Source organism: Cetorhinus maximus, chromosome 3 (genome assembly GCF_964194155.1).
Source record: "Cetorhinus maximus chromosome 3, sCetMax3.hap1.1, whole genome shotgun sequence".
NCBI classification, from domain to species: Eukaryota; Metazoa; Chordata; class Chondrichthyes; order Lamniformes; family Cetorhinidae; genus Cetorhinus; species Cetorhinus maximus.
The window spans coordinates 184,787,041-184,813,300 of record NC_135881.1 but is presented as its reverse complement, the minus strand read 5'-3'; the positions used below and the strand labels follow the sequence as shown (position 1 = coordinate 184,813,300).

The window sequence follows — 26,260 nt, the reverse complement described above, 5'->3', positions numbered from 1 at the left end:
CCTTTCGTGGGTGCTGCAAGGTTCCTCCAGAGCAGTTCAAGGAGCTGAAGTGATATTTCAGGATGCCAATGGTCTATCACATTTCTTGTGGCAGCAAGGCTTTCACTGTAGGTATGCTGCCACATGTGCATGGTTTGTGCATCAGGGATTTCAGCCACACTGTCAGTGGCTCAGCAAATTTATTTTGCCTTGGTGGCTCAAATTCAAATACACTGACACTGTATGGTCACACACCAGCTGTACATTGATGGAGCAAGATTTCTTTCAGTTATGGCACCTCTCAGAGTTGATATGCAGCGCCTCCTGCTGAAAGCCCTTCTATCCTTCTCCCTCCTCCCTCTTCAAGCAGCTTGTCCTGGTCTGCGTGCCCTTTTCACATTCCCCCAATCATTCCCCAAAGGGAATAACTACCAGTGCATCATTGCTTGGAGCAACTGGTTTCTGCAGTAGCCTTTAGGTCAGGATTAAGTCCTTCAGCACCTTCCCTGTATATATTAGCAATTTAAAAAGGACTCTAGAAAGCAACAAACACTTGTACAATCATAGCAACAACCAGAAGCAATCAATCAGTAACTAACCTGTAGGTAGTTGATGATCCCTTGCGCTGGAAGCTGGGGGGGTGGTGGGTGGGGGCGGGCAGGGGGTGTGGTGTGGGTTCCCTTCCTGCTGTTTAGCCTGTGTTTAGCTGTACAAGCTTAAGATAAGTTGCTGGCTGGAACATTGAGTTCCAAAATGAAGTCAACAGCGCACAGGCACACTTCTGGGCCCAGTCATGCCACACACCATATTGTTTATGTTGTTAGCCTGCGTGCAGTGAGTGTCCACCAGAAGTATGTAGAATAGGCAGATCATGATGCTAATCAGTATGTAATCCTGATTTGACGGCAACACTGCTATTTTGGAGTTCAGCATTAAGTTGGCACCATCTCATAATCACACATGACTGCAGCAGCAGGAAGGATGCCATTTTGATTCAGATGTAAGCGCGCACAGAGGTGACCGTCCACTGGAAGTGTGCAGAACAGGCAGATCGTGTTGCCAATCAATATGCAACTGGATGCCAGTACTTTTGGAACTCAATCCTCCTGAGAACTTAAGGCCACCCATAGCACAAAACAATTGGCACCAAGCACCTGAAACCTATAGTAGCGCCAGTACTTCTAACTCCTCTGCTTTAAGTACTAAATGATATAATTTTGTTTGAGGAGAGAATCAGGTCTTGTGACATTGTTAGGCTGGCACAAACCAACCTGTATTCTGTTAGCATCTATATCCATTGTTGCAATAATCTTAATCAGGAAATTGCAGATGTTTTGGGAGTCACTATTGCAAATCCTGCTACATTCACTCAGTAGGAAAACAATGTCAGTGAAACCATGGATAGGTGCATTCTGTAGAAATCGGACTAAAATATATTTCTTCAATTCTTAAAAAAGTGTCGGCCTCTATTAAGCGCATCATCTTTAGTGAAAAAAAATGTCTGCGCAATATGTCATAGAATGTGATTTGTGAAGTATAATCTTACCAAAATAAAGGCTAGTTCAGTAAGGGTGTACTCTCTACAATTAACCAGTATGGCATAATTCCAATCTATTCCTCATTTGCAGTTCTTGCCATCTTACTTGAATTTGCTTAGATTTAAAGCAGCAAGTAAGCCTATATTAGGCTATGCCTGAATGCCAATGTAACTAAGAAATTCGATTGTTCCAGTGCAGATAGAAGGAGGCCATTTGGCTTGTCGAGTCTGTGCCGATCTCTACAAGAACAGATCGGCAAATTGCATACCCCAGCCCTTTCCCCAAAGCCCTTCAGGTGCTTATTCAATTCCCTTTTGAGAGCCACGATCGAATCTGTCTCTACCATTATTTCAGGCAGTGCATCCCAGATCCTAACTGTGAAAAAAATTACTTACTTTGGTTCTTTTGCTAAACACTTTAACTCAGTGTCCTCTGATTCCCAACAAACCTGCCAATGGGAATGGTGTCTCTCTATCTACTCTACATAGACTCCCCCTGATATTAAACACTTCCATCAAATCTTGCACCAACCCTCTCTCTTCCAATATGGCATCCAATTCAAACTAATTTCTGTAGGCACCAATACATTTCTTGTTGGTTTACTTCAATTTTTTGAGAGCATCTCAAATAATTTTTTATGGATTTTATTTTCAATGCATTACAAGGGAGATCAATCTTTAATATTCTAAATAAATGAGACACCCGTAAACATTTGTGGCATTGTTCTCTCACAGTCATATCAGAGGCATTTTCAAGGATTATTGCTTCTTCAATTATTTTTTTAAAGCCCTTTAAAGCTGTTAAAGCTCTTACACAGCTTAATATTTAATCTTCTTTGAACAATTTTTTTTACGTAGTGAATAAAATTTAATATTCATTGAATCAAAACAATGGGGAAAAAACCACAACAATGACAAACAAATTCACTCTGAATGAAAGAGAAGTAATTTGGTTTTACCTGCTGGTATTTCTGTTTCTTTCGGCTTTACAACTTCATGTATATTTTGTACTATTTCAGTCAAATTTACTGATAAATTTGTAAAACCATCAAAGGTGTTCATCTTGAAAACAAATGGAGAACTTCCGAGATAGGCAACCTTTTGGAGTTCATTTAAGTCTGAATCCTTTACACCAATGGCAATAGCGATCACACCATCATTGCGTAAAGATGCAGAATAACTTTCAACATTATCTTCCGATGGCGCAGACGTAATCAATACTGCAATCTGAGGAATGCCTTCATTTTTTCGACTTCCAGCAACAGCTGTGAAGAGAGTTTTATGCAGAAAATCCAAAGCCAGGCCTGTTTTTAATGAGGATCCGCCTTTATACTGGAACTTTCTCTTCATGTAATTCAGTACATCCCTCCTGCTTAACAATGTATTGAACGCAAACTCCAAGTGTTGGCCATCACTGTACTGAGCGAGGCCAATTCTGTATGCATCCTTTCCTATATTCAGCTTGTTGACAGCTTTTATAAGAAGAGTCCGTATCTGTCTAAATGCTTGGGGTCCCATATTTTGAGATCCATCAACCAGAAATGCAACATCAGCAACAGATTTAGCATGAACTGCTAATTTAGGGGGAAAAAAAAGTTACTGTCAAGAAAGACACTTGAACATTTCCGTATCACCTTCAATATGATTGAGTGAAATCAATCTTCTAATTCCCATTTTTCAGCCCTGTATTATCATGATTTCACCACTTTGTAACCTGCAGTTAACTCCCTCGATCTCAATTTCAGATTTTCAGAAACTCTGAGCTCAGTTCAGTAGCTAAGTGTGCAATGTTTGAACCGAATCCACGAGCTGTAAATGAATGGCAATTAGAAGATCTGAAGCAAAAGACCAGGGCCAGTAATTAACAGGAGTTCTCCTGATCTCCTGTTATAATGACAGCATAAGATAGGTGGCGAACCCCATAAAAATGGTGCGAGCAGCCGCTTGGTTGGGGTTTCTGCTGATCTCCCCTTGAAGTTACGAAAGGTGATCAGAGAACCCACTGAGAAAATTCTACCCGGTATACCTGGTTTAGATTAGTTACTAAAAATGTATTTGCCACTTGACACCTAACATTCTCACCTGACTGTGTAATTTTTGTTGAGGCAGCTGGGTTTTCTGTTGTAGAAATCGCTGCAAACAGCGAAGCAACAGATGAAGATTCTGAGGCTAAGTACATTATGCTTTTAAGCAGTTTAGAATAGTCGACTCCCGATGATTCAATGTTGCTTATTTGTCCAAAAATAGTCAAATTATCCCAAAATTTGAATTGAGCGATTATACGAAAATGGCACAGTAACGCCTCTAAGGGCTATCCAAATTTGAATTAAGCAACTTCGAATTAGCAGAAGTACATTATACATATTTTTTTGAAGCAGTCGTCATTTTATCACAATTTTTATACGTTGTTTTATTAAATTAAGATTGGATGTCCACAAATTCTATACAGACTGACTGCAGAACCTACATTTTTATCTCACAAAATTTGGCTGGGGTTGTTGGAGAAATTGGCTGCCACAGAATTGTAGAGGTTTTGATGTTAGCAAGCACTGCACATAACATGTTAGCGTTTTGGGTAACCAATAGTCAGGCAAAGGACTGGTAAATTGTAGTCCCGGTCATGCAGTAGCAAACCGTATATAGAATCCTAGAAAAGCCCCAATTTCCTTCAGAACAAATCAATGGCTTTTAGTATAAACATATAAGAATAGTCAGTAAAAAAACCAAATTGAGAACCTCTGGTGTATTTATTTAACCAAAATCCTATTAAAAGACATATCAAACTAACCCACGGGCCTTAAGCATTCTCAGGCATACAATCAGATGTTTCTCTGGATTGAATGGTTTTAATACATGGATGTAGAATTGAAAAGAACCACCTCGGGAATGTTTTTATATAAGTATATAAGTTAAGGTGTCAAATTGAGAAAACTTTGTTTAATGTAAATAAAACTACTTAAATACCATGTTGCTGAGAGCTGGTAAGATATAGATATATTGTCAGAAGGAAGGCTGTTTCAAACAGCCCCATGTTGGCAATAGTTCCAAGTGCTTGTCCTGCCAAAAATATAAAGAAAAACAGAAAATATGTTATATATTTCTTAACTTCTGATATTTTATGACAGTTATATATTAAATCATGCACTCTTGGAAAAACAGAACGAGTTATTTTAAGTGCATTTTTTGTTTTGATTTAAGAAAATAGTAATCTAAGATTGCAATTACATTTAAAAGACATGCACTATATTGCTTTGCTATTAGATCACAATAGACTTGCAAATAATCAATGCACATATTCTGAACTGAAGGTCTGTGATTTGGGTTTAGAATATGCCAATACTCTGAACTATCTCACAACCCTAGGTAAAGCTATTGCCTCTGTGAAAAGTGAGCCTGTTCAAAATTTCAGAGATAAAGACATCCAAAAGAGATCTATCTCCCAAATGACTATTTAAATCCTCAGACTGTGCAAAATAATGGTCAAAACTATAATTAAAGAAAATGTTTAAGCGGTTTTTAAACTTGGAAATACCTGATCAGCTATAGTTAGCAGAAATTTAAAAATCCAAAATGCATATTGAATTTTAAGGTAAGATGAACAATTTTTGTTAATTTTAATAAGGGAGCAGATGTTCGGAGCCACAGTGACTTAATAGTTGGAACAAAGAACAAAGAAAAGTACAGCACAGGAACAGGCCCTTCGGCCCTCCAAGCCTGCGCTGATCATATTGCCTGTCAACTAAAACATTTTGCACTTCCGGGGTCCGTATCCCTCTATTCCCATCCTATTCATATACTTGTCAAGCTGCCTCTTAAACACCACTATCGTACCTGCTTCCACCACCTCCTCTGGCAGCGTATTCCAGACACTCACTACCCTCTGCGTAAAAAAACTTGCCCCGCACATCTCCTCTATAGTTTTCTCCTCTCACCTTATACATATGTCCCATAGTAATTGACTCTTCCACCCTGGGAAAAAGCTTCTGACTAACTACTCTGTCCATGCCACTCATAATTTTGTAAACTTCTATCAAGTCACCCCTCAATCTCCGTCATTCTAGTGAGAACAATCCGAGTTTCTCCAAACTCTCCTCATAGCTAATAACCTCCAGACCAGGCAGCATCCTGGTAAACCTCCTCTGCACCCTCTCAAACGCCTCCATATCCTTCTGGCAATGTGGCGACCAGAATTCCACGCAATATTCCAAGTGTGGTCTAACCGAGGTTCTATACAGCTGCAGCATGACTTCCCAGCTTTTATACTCAATACCCCTGCCAATGAAGGCAAGCATGCCATATGCCTTCCTGACTACCTTATCCACCTGCGTTGCCACTTTCAGTGACCTGTGGACCTGTACCCCCAGGTCGATCTGCCTGTCAATGCACTTACTTGCACAATGTTACTTGCACAGAAATCTGAGGTTATTGGTGGATGAGGAAGGGATGTCTCTGAACAATATCTTTGAAGGAAGACTGAGAAAGCATATTTGAAATTGAGCTTGAATTCATAATTGAAACCTGTATCAGAACAAGCATTGACTTCTCTTCAAACCTCGGAGAAAGAGATCAAACAAGAAATGAAGGGAAATTGCACACACCAAAAAAAGAAACAAAGAGAAATGCTTATTTCCCACGTGCAAAAGTCAGGAAAAAAGGGAGGAAAACTGCACTGTGCCAAGACTCCACCTCTTTTCTGCTACCCTAGAACCCTCAGAAATTGATTGCAACAATGCAGTGCTACCTGGAGTGAAGGGTGCTCACAGGATCATCTGTTGCCTCATCCCCACAATAAAGAGGCCACTGGGCAAGTGATTCTAAAATGGAGGCATTCACTATTGGCCTTCAGCCTTGAAGGACCATACTGAAAGAATAATGCAAATGGGCTTCCAGAGCTCTTGGTGTGTCATCTTACAGGGTCCGAATGATCTAAATGTCACAATAAGGTTTGTGCTAACTGCAATAGCAGATATTCAGATCCAGGACCCAGAGAAAATGGCCCGGCATCAGTCTACCATCATAATGCTGGCATCACTCCAGCATAAGCCAAATCTCAATACACCTGTAGAAGCAATTCAACCTTCAGGAGAGCCCTCCATCTCTGCCACACCACCACTCCCCACCAACTCCCAAAGGAGTCAGGAGCCAGGAGCTGTGAGATGCAGACCAATTATCAGGCTTGATAATTATTGACATCCATTTCTGTGACATTTCCAATAGAGCTTAAAGTCCTGATTTTAATTGGTTGTAGGGCAAGAATAGGGCTAGTGGGATGGGTGTCAGGCCATTTTAATTCATGAGCCTCATTGATATATACCAGACCAGTCTACTGCCAGTTGCATCAATCTGGTGAACAATATCCAGGCTTGGACTGGCAAGTGGAAAGTAACATTCACGCCATACAAATGCTAATTAATGATCACTTCCAACAAGAGAGAATCTAACAATCATCCAATGACATTCAATGGCATTACCTTCTCTGAATCCCCCACTATCAACATCCTGGGGGTTACTATTGACCAGAAACTAAACTAGAATAGCCATATAAATAATGTGACTACCAGAGCAGGTCAGAGGCTAGGAATCCTGAGGGGAGTAACTTCTGACTCCCCGAAACCTGTCCACAACAAGTCAGGAGTGTGATGGAATACTCTCCATTTGCCTGGATGAGTGCAGCTCCAACAAAACTCAAGAAGCTCAACACCATCCAGAACAAAGCAGCCCACTTGATTGGCACCCCATCCAAAAACATTCACTCCATCCACCACTGATGCACGGTGGCAGCAGTGTGTACCATCTACAAGATGCAATGCAGAAAATCACCAAGGCTCCTTGAACAGCACCTTCCAAACCCAAGACCGCTACCATCTAGAAGGACAAGGGCAGAAGACACATGGGGGTACCAGCCCCTGGAAGTTCCCCTCCAAGCCACTCACCATCTTGACTTGCAAATATATTGGCCGTTCCTTCACTATCGGTGGGTTAAAACCCTGGAACTCCCTCCCTAACAGCACTGTGGGTGTACCTACGCCACATGGACTGCAGCGGTTCAAGAAGGCAGCTCACCACCACCTTCTGAAGGGCAATTAGCATAAGCAGCCTGTCTGTACAGGAGGGGAGGAAGGGAGGAAGAGCAATAGCAATAGGGGATTAAATAGTCAGGGGAACAGATAGGTGCTACTGTGGCCGTCACTGTGACTCCAGGATGGTATGTTGCCTCCCTGGTGCCAGGGTCCGAGATGTCACTGAACGACTGCAGGGCATCCTGAAGCGGGAGGGTGATAAAACAGAGGTCACGGTACATGTTGGTACCAATGACATAGGTAGAAAGAGGGATGAGGTCTTGCATCAAGAATTCAGGGAGTTAGGCAGTAGGCTAAAAAGCAAGGCCTCTCGGGTTGTAATCTCTGGATTACTCCCAGTGCCACATGCTAGCGAGCTCAGAAATAGGAGAATAGCTCAGATGAATACATGGCTTAAGAGTTGGTGCAGGAGGGAGGGTTTTAGATTCCTGGATCACTGGGACTGTTTCTGGGGAAGGTGGGACCTGTACAAGTGGGACGGTCCACATCTGAACCAGAGTAGGACTAACATCCTTGCGGTGGGTTTGCTAGTGCTGTTGGGAGGAGTTTAAACTAATTTAGCAAGGGGAGGGGACACAGAATGTTCGCAGAATAGGGACACATCATAATATAGTAAAACAATCAAGTCAGAGGGAGTACAGCTGCAATAAGTTTAAAGGAATTAAGGCAAGGCTGGATGGCCTCTACTTTAATGCCAGGAGTATGACAGGTAAAACGGATGAGTTAAGGGTGAGGATTGACATGTGGAATTGTGATATAGTAGCCATCACTGAGACGTGGTTGAGGGAAGGGCAGGACTGGCAGCTCAACATTCCGGGATATAGAATCTTCAGGCGAGACAGGGGAGGGGGTAAAAGAGGAGGAGGCATTGCCTTATTAGTTAAGGAGTCAGTTACTGCAGTAAGGAGAGATGGTATCTTGGAGGGGGCATCAAATGAAGCTTTGTGGGTAGATCTTAGGAATAAAAAAGGGACAACCACATTATTAGGTGTTTATTATAGACCCCCCAGATAGTCAGCGGGAAATTGAGGAGCAAATATGTGCACAATTTGTGGAGGTGTGAAAAAACAATAACAATAGGGCAATTATATTAAAAACAAAAATAAAAATACCTGGAAAAACTCAGCAGGTCTGGCAGCATCTGAGGAGAGGAACACAGTTAACGTTTCGAGTTCGTATGACTCTTCAACAGAACTAAGTAAAAATAGAAGAGAGGTGAAATATAAGCTGGTTTAAGGGGGGAGGGGGGTGTGGAACAGGTAGAGCTGGATAGAGGGCCAGTGATAGGTGGAGATAACCAAAAGATGTCACAGACAAAAGAACAAAGAGGTGTTGAAGGTGATGATATTATCTAAGGAATGTGCTAATTAAGGGTAGAAAGCAGGACAAACAAGGCACAGATAGCCCTAGTCAGGGTGGGGTGGGGTGAAGGAATCAAAATAGGCTAAAAGGTAGAGATAAAACAATGGATTTAAATATATAAACAATACATTTAAAAATAATGGAATTGTTGGGATATTGGGAAAAAAAAGGGGGGGATCGGAAAGGGGGGCGGGGATGGAGGAGAGAGTTCATGATCTAAAATTGTTGAACTCAATATTCAGCCCGGAAGGCTGTAAAGTGCCTAGTCGAAAGATGAGGTGCTGTTCCTCCAGTTTGCGTTGAGCTTCACTGGAACAATGCAGCAAGCCAAGGACAGACATGTGGGCATGAGAGCAGGGTGGAGTGTTGAAATGGCAAGCGACAGGGAGGTTTGGGTCATGCTTGCGGACAGACTGAAGGTGTTCTGCAAAGCAGTCACCCAGTCTGCATTTGGTCTCTCCAATGTAGAGGGAACATTATTTTTAAAAATTAATGTGGGAAACCTCACCCCGCTCGTGGATGAGGTTTCCTCAGAAATGCAAAGGCTGCCTGGCCGATTCGCCCGCCCGCCAACAGTAAGGTTGGACGGACAGCAAAAAGCAGCTAATTCATTGATTAGTGGCCTTAATAGGCCTCTTAATTGTCGGTGGGCGTGCTGCCCACTCTCGCGCGCGCCTGCTGAGTGAAATATCATGCAATGACATCGGGATGCTCGGTCGATGTCATTTCGTGTTATTTTACGCCCGATTGGGTCAGGCATGTGGCTGCCCACGGGACGTAAAATTCTGTTCCATAATTATTTCCTGTGGTGAATTATTCTTTACTTGCAATATAAAAACGCTTTGACAGAATTTTTATTATGTCTATGTTCATGTGAGTCAGTCCTATGTGGGGACATTTGTTTTTCCCACATTTTCCACATCTTTATTTAAGGGTTTTATATTCTTCAGCTCCCTGAGGCAGCTCTCTACCTTCAGGGAGCTTCCATTACGCGCTCCCCTGCGTCCTGCGCAGACTTCGGCGCTCACCCTCCTCCCGCTCCCAACCCAGCAGCGCGATTTCCTCTACATTTGCAATAATTGTAATATAGACGTATCACAAGAGTTATTCTGGGCTATTGTTATTCGTTCTCAGCGTGTGAGTGTTACTGGCATGGCTGGCATGTACTCTTGCCCCATCCCTGATTGCCCTTAGAAGGTGGGGTGGGCCTTATTCTTCAACCACTGAGTGGCTTGCCAGAGGGAAGTCTCCTGGAAAGAGAGAGGCCTCAGCTGAGCATAAAGGAAGCCACATGTGATTAAATTTTGCACTTTTATTTCACGTGTTACTGGAATCACATATAGACCAAAATGGGTAAGTATGGCAGGTTTCCTTCCCTAAAGGCCATTGCAACAATCCAAGAGCCTCATTGTCACTTTTATTGATATCAGCATTTGATTTACAGATTACTTAGAACTGAATTCAAATTCTCAAGCTGCCTTGGTGGGATTTGAGCTCACATTCTCTGGATTAATTATGTCAGGCCTCTGTAGTAAACCACTACACTATTGTACCCCTAAACAGTGAACCGACTGATGAGTCAGTTTCTTTTGGTACTTGGTATGTTGACCTGAATACTGGTAATTCCCTACTCTTCTTTAAGAGCGTCGGAATCTTTTATATCTTCTTGAACCATCGGAGTGGGCCAAACCCTCGGCTGAGGGACAATTCTTTGCTGTACGCTGGATCTGTATTATTGCAAAAAGGGATTTTCATTATGCCTGTCTGTTTATGGGGTATGTGGAACATTCCTTGTTCCAGTCCTACTCCGGCCCCCTCCCACAACTCTTTCTTCGGTACATCGATGATTGCTTCGGTGCTACTTCATGCTCTCGTCTGGACCTGGAAACATTGCAGCAGGCCAAAGACGGACATGTGGGCATGAGAACAATATTCCAGTGAGGCTCAACGCAAACTGGAGGAACAGCACCTCATCTTCCGACTAGGAACTTTATAGCCTTCCGGACTGAATATTGAGTTCAACAATTTTAGATCATGAACTCTCTCCTCCATCCCCACCCCCTTTCCGATCTCCCCCACCACCTCCATTTTTTCCAATAATTTATATAGATTTTTCTTTTCCCACCTATTTCCATTATTTTTAAATGTATTTCCATCCATTGTTTTATCTCTGCCTTTTATCCTATTTCGATTCCTTCCCCCCACCCCACCCCCACTAGGGCAATCTGTACCTTGCTTGTCCTGCTTTCTATCCTTAATAAGCACATTCCTTAGATAATATCATCACCTTCAACACCTCTTTGTCCTTTTGTCTGTGACATCTTTTGGTTATCTCCACCTAACACTGGCCCTCTATCCAGCTCTACCTGTTCCACATCCCCCCCCACCTTAAATCAGCTTATATTTCACCTCTCTTCTATTTTTACTTAGTTCTGTTGAAGAGTCATACGGACTTGAAACATTAACTGTGTTCCTCTCCGCGGATGTTGCCAGACCTGCTGAATTTTTCCAGATATTTTTATTTTTGTTTTGGATTTCCAGCATCTGTAGTTTTTTGCTTTTATCTTAGTGGGTAATTATATTAGGTGATTTCAACTTTCCCAACATTAATTGGGATAGACATTGTGTTAAGGGCTTAGATGGAGTGGATTTCTTGAAATGTGTACAGGAGAACGTTTTAGGTCAATATGTAGAGGGTCCAACAAGGGACGGTGCATTGCTGGACCTAATTCTGGGGAATGAAGCCGGACAGGTGGCTGAGGTGGTGATGGGTGAGCATTTTAGTGATAGCGATCACAACATGGTACAGTTTAAGTTTGTTATGGAGAAAGAAATTGACAAGTTGCAAAAAAAATGTTTTGGATTGGGGGAGAGTGAAGTTTAGTAAAATAAGGCAGGATCTGGCCAAGGTAGACTGGGAACAGTTACTTGTGGGGAAATCTACAGAGGAACAGTGGGGGATGTTCAAAAAGGAATTGGGGAGGGTACAGGCTCAACATGTTCCCTCTAGGGTGATAGGAAGGAGTAACAAGCCCAGAGAACCATGGATGACCAGAGATATTCAGGTTATGATGAGAAGGAAAAAAGAGGCTTTTAGCAGGTACAAGGGAAGCAAATCAGCGGAGGCATTAGTGGAGTACAGAAAGTGCAGGGTGGAGCTTAAGAAAGCAATTAAGAGAGCAAAGAGGGGCTATGAGAAAGTTCTGGCTGGTAAAAGTAGGGAAAATCCCAAGATATTCTATAAGTATATCAATGGGAAGAGGATAACCAGGGAAAGAGTAGGGCCCATAAGGGACCAAGGGGGCAATCTATGGGTGGAGCCAGAGGAAATCGCTAGAGTGTTGAATGAATACTTCACGTCTGTCTTCACCCAAGAGAATGAGGATGAAGGTATCGAACTTGGGGAGAGAGACTGCGAGGTTCTTAAGCAAATTGATATAGGGAGTGACAAGGTATTGGAGGTGTTGGCAGGCTTAAAAGTGGACAAATCTCCAAGTCTGGATGATTTGTGTCCCAGACTGCTGAGGGCAGCAAGGTAGGAGATCGCAGGGGCTCTGACCCAAATTTTTAATTCCTCTCTTGCCATGGGGGAGGTGCCAGAGGACTGGAGCACAGCTAATGTGGTTCCGCTATTTAAGTAGGGTTGCAGAGATAAGCCAGGGAACTACAGGCCAGTGAGTCTCACATCAGTGGTAGGGAAACTATTGGAGAAATTTCTGAAGGAGAGAATCTATCTCCACTTGGAGAGGCAAGGTTTGATCAGGGATAGTCAGCATGGCTTTGTCAGAGGGAGGTCATGCCTAACAAATTTGATTGAATTTTTTGAGGAGGTGACCAGGTGTGTAGATGAGGGTAGTGCAGTTGATGTAGTTTATATGGATTTCAGCAAATCCTTTGACAAGGTCCCACATGGGAGACTTATAAAGAAGGCAAAGGCACATGGGATACAGGGTAATTTGATAAGGTGGATTCAAAATTGACTTAGTTGTAGGAGGCAGAGGGTGATGACAGAAGGATGCTTTAGTTACTGGAAGCCAGTGTCCAGTGGCGTACCACAGGGATCTGTGCTCAGTCCCCTATTATTTATCATTTATGTAAACGACATAGATGACTATGTGGGGGGTAGGATTAGTAAGTTTGCGGATGACACAAAGATTGGCGGGTGGTTAACAGTGAGGTTGAGTGTCTTGGGCTACAGGAAGATTTTGACGGGATGGTCACATTGGCAGATAAGTGGCAGATGGAATTTAACCCTGAAAAGTGTGAGGTGATACACTTTGGAAGGAGTAATTTGACAAGGAAGTTTTCAATGAATGGCATGACACTAGGAAGTTCTGAGGAACAAAGGGACCTTGGCATTTGTGTCCATAGATCTCTGAAGGCAGAGGGGCATGTTAGTGGGGTGGTGAAAAAGGCATATGGGATACTTGCCTTTATCAATCGAGGCATAGATTACAAAAGTAGGAAGGTCATGTTGGAGTTGTATAGAACCTTGGTGAGGCCACAGCTGGAGTACTGTGTGCAGTTCTGGTCGCCAAATTATAGGAAGGATGTGATTGCACTGGAGGGGGTGCAGAGGAGATTCACCAGGATGTTGCCTGGGATGAAACTTTTAAGTTATGAAGAGAGGTTGGATAGACTTGGGTTGTTTTCATTGGAGTGGAGAAGACTGAGGGGCGACCTGATCGATGTGTACAAGATTATGAGGGGCATGGACAGGGTGGATGGGGAGCAGCTGTTCCCCTTAGTTGAAGGGTCAGTCACAAGGGGGCATAAGTTCAAGGTGAGGGGCAGGAGGAAGAGCTTTTTTACCCAGAGTGTGGTGACGGTCTGGAATGCACTGCCTGGGAGGGTGGTGGAGGCGGGTTGCCTCACATCCTTTAAAAAGTACCTGGATGAACACTTGGCACGTCATAACATTCAAGGCTATGGGCCAAGTGCTGGTAAATGGGATTAGGTAGGTAGGTCAGATGTTTCTCACGTGTCGGTGCAGACTCGATGGGCCGAAGGGCCTCCCCTGCACTGTGATTCTGTGATTCTGTGAATTAGGGATGGGCAATAAATGCTGCCGTAGCCAGCAATGCGCAATCCCATGAATGAATAAGAAAAAAATCTCAACAGGGGGCTGAGGATCTATGAAAATGGTTCCAGGCATTCAGTTATGTGGCTGAAGGTGCTGGTGATCATGCTTAGAGGAGGCCTGGTCTCTAGGTTTCCTTGTGGGGTCCAGAGGTATACTCTTGCTCCGCCGACCAACAAGGAAGCCACTTTTAAAAAATTTGTTTACCCTTTCAGCCTTAACCTCGGCCCACTTTTCCTATGCACCAGCTTTGGGCATCAGATTTGATTGCTGATCTCTGACATCATCCAAATCCAACATTTGAACCTCAATGAGACTCTCACCTCCCTGGTGCAAGAGCATCTCTGGTTGGCCAGAGTGAGCCTGTTAAAATGGCACATGGGCAGCCAGTGAAGACCTGGTCTGCAGGTTGCTGTAAGCATTCTACCCCTTGCCTGTCTCATTCTCATCAGGTATGGGAGTTTAGATCAGGGCTTAGGATATGCACTGGAGCTTTGTGCTAACGCTTCCAGTAGAGGTGGAGTTAAACCACTTTATGATGTTTAGCCCAGTGTTCAGAAGTAATTTGGTTTTTGCTTGCATTTTGTATTTCAGTGTTCTTGGAGAATTTCATTTATGAGGATTGGAGAAGGGGGTTTATCAGATGTTGCCTTAAGTGTCTCTCTTCAGGTCCATTGGGCCCTTGGCTTCTTTCTCCTGCTACTGAGACTAGTAAAAGGGCTATTGGTTCATCTTCCTCGTGGAGTCACCATTGAAAGTCCCTTCATCAAGGCAAGGTTATGCAGGATATAGCATGCCACAACTACTTTGGAGATGTTGGTGTTAGGACTGCCTATGTCCCCACTGCCAAGCCAACTCCATGTGCACAATGGAAACATCCCTTCAGAATACCAATGGTATGGTGCATAATTAGAGGAGACCCGCCATGGGTCTTATTATACCTTTGCAATACTGGCAAGTGTACAGGTAGCTACCATTAGCCAAGGCAGCATAGGATAACCCTTCCAACTTTAAAGTTAACAGAGACTCATCACCTTCCCCCAGAATAGAGGAGAAATGACAGAGTTCCTTAGGATGAAGCTTCCTACTTGCGTAAGCCATGCAGGCAATCCAAGACTGCTTTATTTTGGTGTGAGACAAGTCAATGCAGAACTTGAAGGGTTTTTAACTAATAATGTCATACCTGATTAGCCTGTTATTTCCATTCATTCCCCAATGGCAGAGCGGGTTGGGGGAGGTGAGAGCATATTTTACTTGGTCCCACTTCCAGCGGAATTTATCATACATCTTAGCTGGGGCAGAGCTCTGGTATGCTAGAAAACTGCTATATTTCCAAGAAGAGCATTTTGGAATTTCGAGGCCATTTTCTAGTTAAACTGAAGTCTTACATTGAATTTTTAAAGGTCATGCAAATAAAATCTTGTAAACCTGCCACCAAGTCCTTAGAGTCACTGGGACAGCAATGAATTTATGCAAGACTTTATCCATATTAGCTGCCTCCTTTTAACTGTTGTACCAAACACTTGCTCAGGTCATTCCACTACAGCTTTGAAAACTACTTCCAGAGCCTAGTCGGTAAAAATGATGTTTCAAATGATGTTTTACTGATGGATCAGTATTGCAAATGTTCTGTGATTGACTGGGTTTATTTGTCCTTTTCCATGATTAAATAATACTCTCACAAGTTGCACATTTCTCAATCAAATTATCTGATTATTTCAAGAAGCAAATGAAAATATAGCCCTCTACTGTCCCACCCTGTGAATATTCAACATGTCCCCCCCACCCCCAGCCATAAAAAAATGCCATTTTAATTATAGCAAAATTATGTGAAAATGTTATGAAATACTCATGGCACCTGTACATACTCAGAAACTATATGACATGACTGAAAAATTAAAACGCACGTCACTTTATCACTAATTTCTGATTCAGTCTGGGTCACAAACCTCATGTTTACACATTTTAAAATATTGTAACGTCCTGTCTTTGCTTTTATGAGACTTCAGCCTTCTGAACGGTTTATTTTTTTAAAGTACATGATTAAGTTTTTGCTTTAACTACCAATTTGGATGAAAGTACGAGTGATGAGCTTTTTCTTGGAAGGGTTGTTGTTAAGAACAATCTGTTTTGATCAAAAATAGTTTTATCATCTGATTAAAACCGTGCATCTATTCTATTTGAAGATAAAACCTGGCTTTCTGTTTCAAGATTGCACCAAGAGAAATACATGAGAGAGATCCAGATATATAAATCAGTAAAGCAATTAACATTAGAGTCCAGGCAAATATCTCAAATATGCAACATAAATTGAACTAATGAGCACCAAATATCACAGCATAGGTGATTTGATCCAAAAAGCAATAGTTAACATCAAACTTTCCTGTAAGTCATATTAACTTTAACATAAAAAATATCCCTGTGAAATGGATTACTTACTGGATAAAATATTTCAATTTAAAATTAGGTAATTATTTATGTTCCTTCTGATGCAAGAATTTTGTACAATTACCGATTAATTGTACAATTACCAATTAATGCACTTGGAAAATTTCACATTTGGTAATTTTTATAACCAAAACTGAACTGCAGAATTATTATACAGCTAATTGGCAAAGGTTAATGTTTATGTTTCATTCTCAAAGTGCATTAAGCCAAAGTTTTAAAAGAAAAATAGTACTTACCGTTCCAGACGATTTACAGCTGCCCTGTTAGAGGAGGTTCTGACACTCCAAGCTAGTGTGCAGCTTTCACATTAATAAAGCTGTGAGAAGCTCCTCCTCCCTCTTCTCACTACCAATACTAGTGAGCATCTCCCAGTGGCAACAAGTCAGGACCAATTAACCCTTGGTACACTGACCAAAGTTTAAAACGCAAACTAATGTCGGAAGCCACTTAGTAATGCCAGGTATGGCTAAGAAACCAGAAGTCGACTGGTCAAAACAAAATCCAAATAATGTTTGGCGTCATGATTAACTTCTTCATGTGTGTATCCGTGCTTCATTTTCAAGATGCTCTTCGGGAGAAAAAGTTGAAAACAGTCACAGATGGACTTGCTGTTGGATAAACAAGGTTGGACTGTTAAAATATTCTAGGCACAAAATTTGGATGTGTAGCGCTCATTATTTGGGTGTTACTAGTGGCCTTAGAGGTCCATAATGGTAACCCATCATACATGCACTTTTATGGCATTTGTACTTTTTAAAAATATTGTAATATCCTGTCTTTACCTTTATTTTGGTAAATGAGACTGAAGTGTAACTCCAGCCTTCTGAAGGGTTTATTTTTGAAAATACGTGTTTTAGTTTTTGCTTTAACTACCAGTTGGGATGCAAGTGCAAGTGATAAGCCTTTTTTTGAAAGGGTGAGTTGCCATATTGAGAACGATGTTCATGCGTACATGCAGTGAGCATCTGCCAAAAGTGTGCAGAGTAGTTAAATCATGATGTCATGCAGCATGTAATGCTGATTGGATGCCAGCGCTGCCATTTTGGAGCTAAATGTCCCACCTAACTCCGTCTCTTAACCTCACAGAGTTAAACACACATTCAGCAGCAGGTAGGTCCCACCACCAGTACTTATTAAAGACATCATTAACTACTTACTGGTTAGTTGCTGATTGATTTTCACTGTTGGTATGAGTGTTTGGTGCTTTCTAGAGCTCTTTAAAGTTGCTAAAATCCAGAGAGATTGGTGTGGCAGAAGCTGAAGGACTTTGTACTGGTTTCAAAGCTTCTGCAAAAACAGTTGCTCCAAGACACGGTTGTAGTAGTAGGCATTTCCTTTCGATGAGCAGAGGTTATGCAGAGCGGGGCAAGTTGTTAAAAGAGGGAGGAGGAGAGTGAGAGGGCTCTCAGCAGAGGGATATATTCACCCAGGGCATCCAGACAGCATTCTTCTACCTGAACCTCGACAAGGAACAAAATTAAGGATATTCTCACTGAAATTTGGCACCTGCTGCAGGTGCGAATGGAACTTCAGAGTAAGGCAAGGACAGCATTGCCAGCGGTTGTAAAGGTGACTGTGGCCATGAACTTTCCAAGGCTTCTTAAAGGCTAGAACTGATGAATGTTGCAAAACCTCAGTCTGCCATCCACTGTTGGCTGAGCGGGCACACATCTTTGTGGAATTTGCCGGATTCCCCATGGTGCATGTCACTCTGCAGGTGTCATATGTCAGTTCTAAGGCATGGGGTTCCACTCCCTCAATGTCCAGCTAGTGCGTGATCATACACTAGAAATCATGCACATCAAAACCCAATATCCTAGCAGCAGTCATGACACCTTAATTCTGCAGCTCACCATGTCAGTTGCATTGAACCACCATGGCAAACCGAAAGGTGGCTACTGGCTGACAAGGGACCTGCTGATCACATGGCTGATGGCTGCAGCACACAGCCCATGCAAATATGTGCAGCATGCATTCAATAAAAGCTATGCTGCCACACAAAATGTGATAAAGCAGACCATTAGCATGCTGAAACAACATTTCCACTATCTAAACCATTTTGGAGGAACCCCAGCAGAAAGCAACTGTCTCAGTTGCCATTCCTCTCTTCTTCCTGCCCCTCAGCTGCTTGCCGTATAGTTGGTGATAAAAGCTGTCCCCTCCTGATGGCAATGTGGTGTGGCGTACAGCAGACCACCACAGGTCTTGACACTGTCTCTACTGAGTGCTGCAGGAATGCTCCAGAACTGTACAGGTCATGAAATAATATTTATCACTTATATGTTCACCCTTATGTTATTAAAAGCTCAATTACTCCAAATTTAACAAGCTCTAACTTTTGAAACTGTCTTTAGTGAGGTACCGGTAGGCATTTAGGCCAAGTTCGTAATGTTGATTTCTTTAAGCTAATATTGATTTCTTACCATTGAAATATTGGAGCAGCACAACAGGAGATCACTGACAGCAACATCTGGATTTTTGCATTTAACTGTGCGTGTGCAGGCAGCAGACATTCCTGACACTTTTACCCCATAACAATGGTGCTTCCTGACAGCCTCGTCATCATTAGTACTACAAAATTGGGGGCCTGTATTTTATTATTATAGCTGAACGACCCATTAGCAACCATGAATATGCTCTCAAACCTACTGTAATGCTGGATTTGTGACGGCCATGGTGTCTCCTATCATAGTGCCACCTGCAGATATTGGTACTGGTCACAATATAATGGGTTTGCTCACAGATGCAAAGTGTCAATGAGAGGTTTCAATGAAACATGTACCCTATGTACAAAAATTAATATATAACAGACATGTTGAAACTGTTTATTCCAATTCTAATCAGGTCTATTTCCTGAGCTTTTGCTCCATTAGGTGGTTGATTGTACTGCTGCTGTTTCCTGCTTTCAATCTAATTTGGAGAATTTCTCATTTGTTTCTCTCCAAGAATCAACATACATATGAGCATACGTACATAGGGATTAGGAACAGGAGTAGGCCATTCGGCCCCACTGGCCTGCTCTGCCATTTAATGAGATCACAGTTGATCTGATTACGGCCTCAACTCCAAATTCTGCCTACCCCAACAACATTTGACTCCTTTGTTAGTCAAGAATATATCTACCTCAGCCTTAAAAATATTCAACGACACTTCCCTCCGGGTTAGAGAGTTCCAAAGGCTCATGACCTTCTGAGAGAAAAAAACATTCTCCTCATGTCCATCTTAAATAGGAGATCCCTTACTTTTAAATTGTGTCCCCTATTCTAGTCTCTCCCACAAGGGGAAACATCTTTTCAGTATCCACCCTGTCAAATCCCCTCAAGATCTTATATGTTTCAGTAATATCACCTCTCATTCTTCAAAACCCCAATGGATACAGGCCCAGCCTGTCCAACCTTTCCTCACAAGATAACCCCCTGATCCCAGGTAGAAGTTGAGTGAGCCTTCTCTGACCTGCATCTAATGCATTTATGTTCTTTCTAAAATAATGAGATAGAAACTGTACACAGTACTCCAGATGTGGCCTCACCAACTCCCTGTATAACTGTAGCTAAACATCCTCACTTTTACATTTGATGCCTCTTGCCATAAACAAGAACATTCCATGTGCCTTCCTAATCACTTGCTGTACCTGCATACTAACTTTTTGGGCTGAATCTTCCGGTCGGCGTGCGGTTGCGGGCCCAACACGCTGACACATAAGATGGTGAGCGATGACGTTGGGCATGCGTCCCGATGTCATCACGCGTTATCTCGATGTTTCGTTCAGCGGGTGCACACCGAGGCGGCTGCACACACACCGAAATGTCAATGGCCTATTAAGGCCATTAAGAAAGTAATTAAACTAGTTGAGAATGCTGCCCGTCCAACCTTAAAGTTAGCAGGCAGCCAAAAATCCCAAGCAACCTTCACGTTTTTTTAGGAAAGCTCATCCATGGGTGGGATGAGGTTTCCTGAAACTTTTATAAACTAAATAAATAATTTCTCCCAACTTCACAAACATGTCCCAACTCATGTGACACTGTCACATGAGGGGACATGTTTAAATAAATGTTTACATCATTTATTAAAATGTTTTATTCTCTGATCAATCTCCCAGAGGCAGCTCCATGCCTCAGGGAGATTGCTGCACCCTTTCATGCACATGCATGAAAGAGCACAAGCGTCGGCTCTCCCTCCTCCCCCAGCCCGCACAAGCAGCGCTGAGCGCTACTGGCTGTGCGTTGCGCTGGGTGGGCCTTAATTGGCCCACATTAAATGGCGGCGCGCAGCCGATCGCAGGCGGTGATCGGCTCCGCGCCTGACCCCACCAGCTCCCACCCAACCCGCCCGCCATAGGAAAAATTCTCCCCTTTGTGATTCACGTACCAGGACACACAGATCTCTCTGTACCTCAGAGTTCTGCATTCTCTCTCTTATTATTAAATAATATGCTGCTTTTTTTATTCTTCCTGCCAAAGTGGAAAAGTTCACATTTTCCCATGTTGTACTTCATCTGCCAAATTTTTTACCCACTCACTTAAACTGTTATCTACATCCATTTACACACTCCTTATGTCCTCTTTACAACTTACTTTCCTATCTATCTTTGTGTCATCAGCAAATTTAGCAACCATACAGTAGGCCCCTTCATCCAAGTCATTTATATAGATTGTAAATAGTTCAGGACCCAGCACTGAACCCTATGGCACTCCACTCCCCTTGCCATCCAAAAATGATCCATTTATGTCTACTAATTGTTCCCTGTTCTAATATGTTACCACCTATACCATGAGTTCTTATTTTACGAAGTAATATTTGATATGGCAGCTTGTCAAATGCCTTTAGGTAATCTAAGTGCAGCACAACCACAGGTTCCCTTTTATCCATTTTGCTTGTTACTACTTCCTCAAAGAACTCCAGTAAATTAATCAAACATGATTTCCCTTTCATAAAACCATTTTGACTCTGCCTGATTGCATTGAGATTTTCTAAGTGCCCCACTATAACCACCCTAATGATAGATTCCACCAATTCCATCTATGACAGATAACTGGCCTGTACTTTCCTGCTCTCTGTCTCCCTCTTTTCTTGAATAGAGGAGTCAATTTGCTATTTCCCAATCTTATGGGACCTTTACAGAATCTAGGGAATTTTGTAAAATTAAAACCAATGCATCTATTATCCCATCAGCCACTTCTTTTAAGACTCTAGGATGAAGTCTATCAGAACCTGAGGACTTGTCAGCTTTTAGTTCTAATAATTTTCTTAGTACCCTTTCTTTAGTGATTGTAATTATTTTAAGTTCCTCCTTCCCTTTCGCCTTCTGATTCACAATTATTTCTGGGATATTATTTGTATCCACTAAAGTGTGGACCTACACGGAATATCTGTTCAATTCCACCGCCATTTCCTTATTTTCCATCATTAATTCCACAGACTGTCCCTCTAGATGACAAATGCTTACTTTACTTACCATTTTCCTTTTTAAATACCCATGAAAATGCTTACTATCTGTTTTCATATTTCTAGCCAGCTTTCTCTCATAATCTAATTTTTCCCTCCTTATTAATTTTTTAATCACTTTGCAGTTCTTTACATTCTGTCCAATCTTTTGGCCTGCCACTCATATTTGTGGAATTAGATGTTTTTGCTTTCAATTTGATACTATCTTTAACTTCCTTAGATAGCCATGGATGATATGTCCTTCCCTTAGATTCTTTCTTTCTCACTGGAATGTATATTTTCTGAGTATTCTGAACTATCTCCTTAAAAGTCTGCCACTGCTTCTCTACTCATCTATCCCTTAACCTAATTTCCTAGTTCACTGTAGCCAGCTCTGTCCTTCTCTCATAATTGCCCTTATTTAACTTCAGAACACTAGTCTTAGATCCATTCCTCTCTCCCTTAAGCTGAATGTGAAATTCAATCATATTATGATCACTGCTACCTAGGGGCACCTTCACTATGAGATCATTAATTGGAAACAGATATTTCACAGATATCCATTACAATGAAAACTTCTTGGAAAATATTTTTTTCTACCATTTACTTTGAAAAATATAACCGATTGCTTCTCTGCTATTTCCATCAGACCAGCTATAGTGAAACCACACACCACAGTTTCTGAACTGTCCACTTCTTTTCCGTCAAAGGTTTCCCTTATCTGTGATCAACAAAGTCCAATACCAGATGGTCCCAATTGCCTGTGCTCTACTCTCAATCTTTTCTTACTTCTCACAACAAAGACTCTGAGATTTAATGTAAAGGCAGTGGCCCTGGCCACTGGCTGGAAAGTTGGGGACAAGCCTGCCTCCACTGGTCCAGGAAGCCACAAAACTCTTTTGCATGGCTCAGGCCATTAATTGCCTGAGGTCAGGGGTTTTGCCCCACCCCATCCCTGAAGCAGGATGCCCCGCCTCCAATAGGTGCTGGCCAAACATAGGGCTGTTAATTCTTCAGTCCCGCAGTGCCACCAGGTGTGGTGGCCACTGCTGGAACTGCAGCCAGTCTCAGCCCAAGCCAGCGATGGAGGCTTCAGAAGAAGGTAAGTGGAGCAGAGTCACTGGGGCTAGTCAGGTGGTTCCCTGAGGAGGGGAGGGAAGAGGCAATTGAAAGGCTGGTGGGGTATCATCAAGTGAGAGAGATGCTTTCTACTTGTGGGCCCCACGTGGGGCACAGGATGCTTGAGCAGAAGGGACCCCTTCCTCTGAATTGAACAGGCACAGCGCTCCCTACAATCCCATCTGATTTTATGCTGCCCCTTCACCTCGATGGGTAGCCCATTTCCAAAGGAGGCATAAAATTCCAGCCAATGTCTCACTTGCCCTGTGATTCCATTCACCAGCCGCCATGTCCAGCAGATTTTCCTAAACTATTTATAAAATATACAATAATATGATCCCACTTTATCTCTTTTCTTTTTTTCGCAGCTTTTTGATGGCACTTTCCATTGCGAACACCCTTGTAAAGCCTTCCATCTCCTCAGTTGCACTTTGAACTTCCACAAGCAGTTTCCCATGAGAAAGAGATTCACCACAGGGGATGGAGCTCCTAATCTCTGTCCTCATGCCCAGGAGGAAGGAAACACTGGAGCTCATTGGAGAAGCTGACGCATGGAATTAGAAATGGAGAGGCGGAGAACAGGACCCAGCTGTGAGTTAATCACGATATTCTGTTTTGCTTTCTTTTTATTTTCTTGTACTTTGCATTATGTGCCAGCAAGCTAATCATGAAATCCTCATCTTACTTACTGTTATGTGTGGAATTCACTCCTCCACAGGCCATTCTCACCTCCTCTACCCCTCTGAAAGTGGCACAGCAAGATAAAACCAGAGAGGGAAGATGTACCAGGCTCCTCTGCTTCCAACTGAGATGCAAAGGAATTTCCTCTCTCAGAGGGCAGTGAATGTCTGGAACTCCCTACCCCAGAGTTGTGGAGGCTAGATCACTGAGAGTATTTAAAGAGGAGGTGGATAGATTTTTGAAATATCGGGGAGTTGAGGGCTATGAGGAGCTGGAACGAAAGAGGAGTTGAGGCCTGGGGCAGATCAGTCATGATCTTTTTGAGTGGCGGGGCAAGCTTGAGGGGCTGAATGGCCTACTCCTGCTCCTATTTCTTATGCTGTTATGTTAACCCTACCAGGACTCCATCAACTACTATCATCAACCAAGCACCATCCCAGAGAGCACCGTATCCATCTGAGGCCCAATAGACAATGAGACAGGAAGGAAACACGTGGCACCTGGAGCATGACTTGGTGAATGTCAGGACTTCACTGATCTGATTGGTGCCAATTGACCTGCTTCCCCACAGATTTGTGGTCCTGTACTCTCAATGCCCAATTCTAGTGTCATGGTAGAAGTATGCACACATGATGTTGTGGTCTTGCTTGATAGTAGCATACGAGTGACACAATATCTACCACCATCTACCAGACACTCTGTCCCCCACCCCGCCCATCAGTTTCACATGGCAGAAAGGAGACAGGGGCAGCTGTTTACGTTGCAACACAAAAAGAGTTCAAAATAATCTCACTTCATCCATTATTTCCCCAGAGCCGTACAAAGTTTTCTGTTTCAAGCTTCCAATGAATATAGGTTTCATTGAAATTATGGATTGGAATTTATGTGCCCCCGCTCGGTATGTTTTCGGTTGGAGTTGGGGAGGGGCACATAAAATAGGGTGGGTGCCAACTCCACCACTTTCATGCCCATCCCGAGCTCATCCCCATTATATGGGGGCGGGCAGGCGCCAAGATCAGCAGCCCGCCTGCCATATTTAAATAAATAATCAAGGGTCAATTGAACTGGCTAACAAGCCAATTGACCCTGATAATACACTGGTTGGCATGGGCAGACGGGCAGGAGTGGGCAGGCCGTTTTCCAGGAAAATGTTTTAAAGGGCAGGGGGGAAAGGGAGGGTGCTATCTTTGATGGGGGGGGGGTGGGGGGGGAGGTGCCCCTTATGCATCGGGGGGATCTCCTTTTCTTCCTATCCAACTGCTCTGCAAAGCCCAGCGCCCTTGGCCCCTCCCTAAACTGCCCAAAACCGCCCTGCCAAAGACCCCGGACTTACCCTGGCCCCGAGACCCTTGAGCCTTCTTCTTGGGCCCGCTTGCAGTCACAGCAGTGCCAACTAATGTGCTCTTGGTGCTGCTGAGACTGCTGGAGCTGCTGGCTGATCCAACTGGCTGGCAGTTGCCAAGGGTGGGAATTTCCCCCCAGTAAGGGGCGCAGTCCCACTGGCAGCCTATTGAGCCCGCCTGCAGCGCATTATGGCTGCGGGGCAGGCTGGCGTGGAGCAAGCTGGCTCCAAGCTAACTTTGCTTCTGGGGCGGGTGGGGGCTGGGTGGGCAAGCTGCCACTTCCCCCGTAATATGCTGCCCTATGTTGCGTTGAATTTGTTGATTGTCATCCATGGCTCTGTTGGTAACTCGTTCATCTCTGGGCGGAATCGGCCCAGATTTGCACTAGGTGCGGTAGTGAGCGGGAAAAAGGACATTTTACCCGCCAGCTGCACTGGTGGCTTTTTGCGCGGTAACGTCCCATTCCTGGCATGTCCTGCCTCATTCATAATGCATTCGCGGAAGGCCTGCAGGGCGGCTTCTGATTTGCCTGCACCGCCATCACTTGAGGCCTTCAGTAATCCGGGCCCCCTATTTCAAAGGTGCCCCTGCACAGAGCTAGCTCTCTCTAAGGGATCAGAAACTGTTGGAAAGTTATGGCTGCCAATGGGACGAAACAAGCTGCCCCCAAATTCAGCGACGCCTCTCTTGGGCACCTACTGGACTCAGTGGAGGCCCGCTGTGAAATCCTCTAACCCCGCTTTGGGCGAAAACCAGCAAGCAATGTCGCCAATCCAGCATGGGAGGCAGTGGCAGCGGTGGTCAGCGCCAGCGCCCTGCAAAACAGGACAGCCACCCAGTGCTGAAAGAGAATGAATGCTCTCCTCCGTTCCACCAGGGTAAGTCACTCTTCTCATCACTCTCAACTCACACACTCACAAACCCATCACACATCCACAGGGATCTCACTCACTGCCAGCTCAAGGGACATCACCATTCACTCTCTCACATACACCTTCATTTGCCCTGCAGATCATGTTCTCATCACATCCATGGCACCACTCACCACCCACACATGCCAGGCATCCTTCTCATCTGACCTGGCAGGCATCCTGCTTACACTCTCTCCATCTGAATTCATGCAGGACAAGCTGGCATGCAACAACAGGGAGAGGTCGCAGACTGGTGGAAGAATGCCCAATGTCAAGGTCCTCGCCGACTGTGAAAA

At 43.5% G+C, this 26,260-nt stretch overlaps 1 protein-coding gene across 2 annotated transcripts in view; it reads right to left on the bottom strand.

Annotated features, from left to right (window-relative positions):
- LOC144679091 (collagen alpha-6(VI) chain-like) overlaps positions 1-16,790 on the bottom strand; it is a 140,273-nt gene extending 123,483 nt beyond the window's left edge. The window contains exons 1-3 of one of the 2 annotated variants that reach the window (XM_078539382.1): positions 16,723-16,790; positions 4,481-4,573; positions 2,476-3,090 (exon numbers count right to left, since the gene is read on the bottom strand). In XM_078539382.1, the coding sequence (XP_078395508.1) occupies positions 2,476-3,090; positions 4,481-4,547 (682 nt within the window). In that variant the 5' untranslated portion in view covers positions 4,548-4,573; positions 16,723-16,790. Of the gene's footprint in view, positions 1-2,475; positions 3,091-4,480; positions 4,574-16,718 lie in introns of both variants that reach the window. The other variant, XM_078539383.1, reaches the window with a different exon arrangement.
- Positions 16,791-26,260: the final 9,470 nt, after the last annotated feature.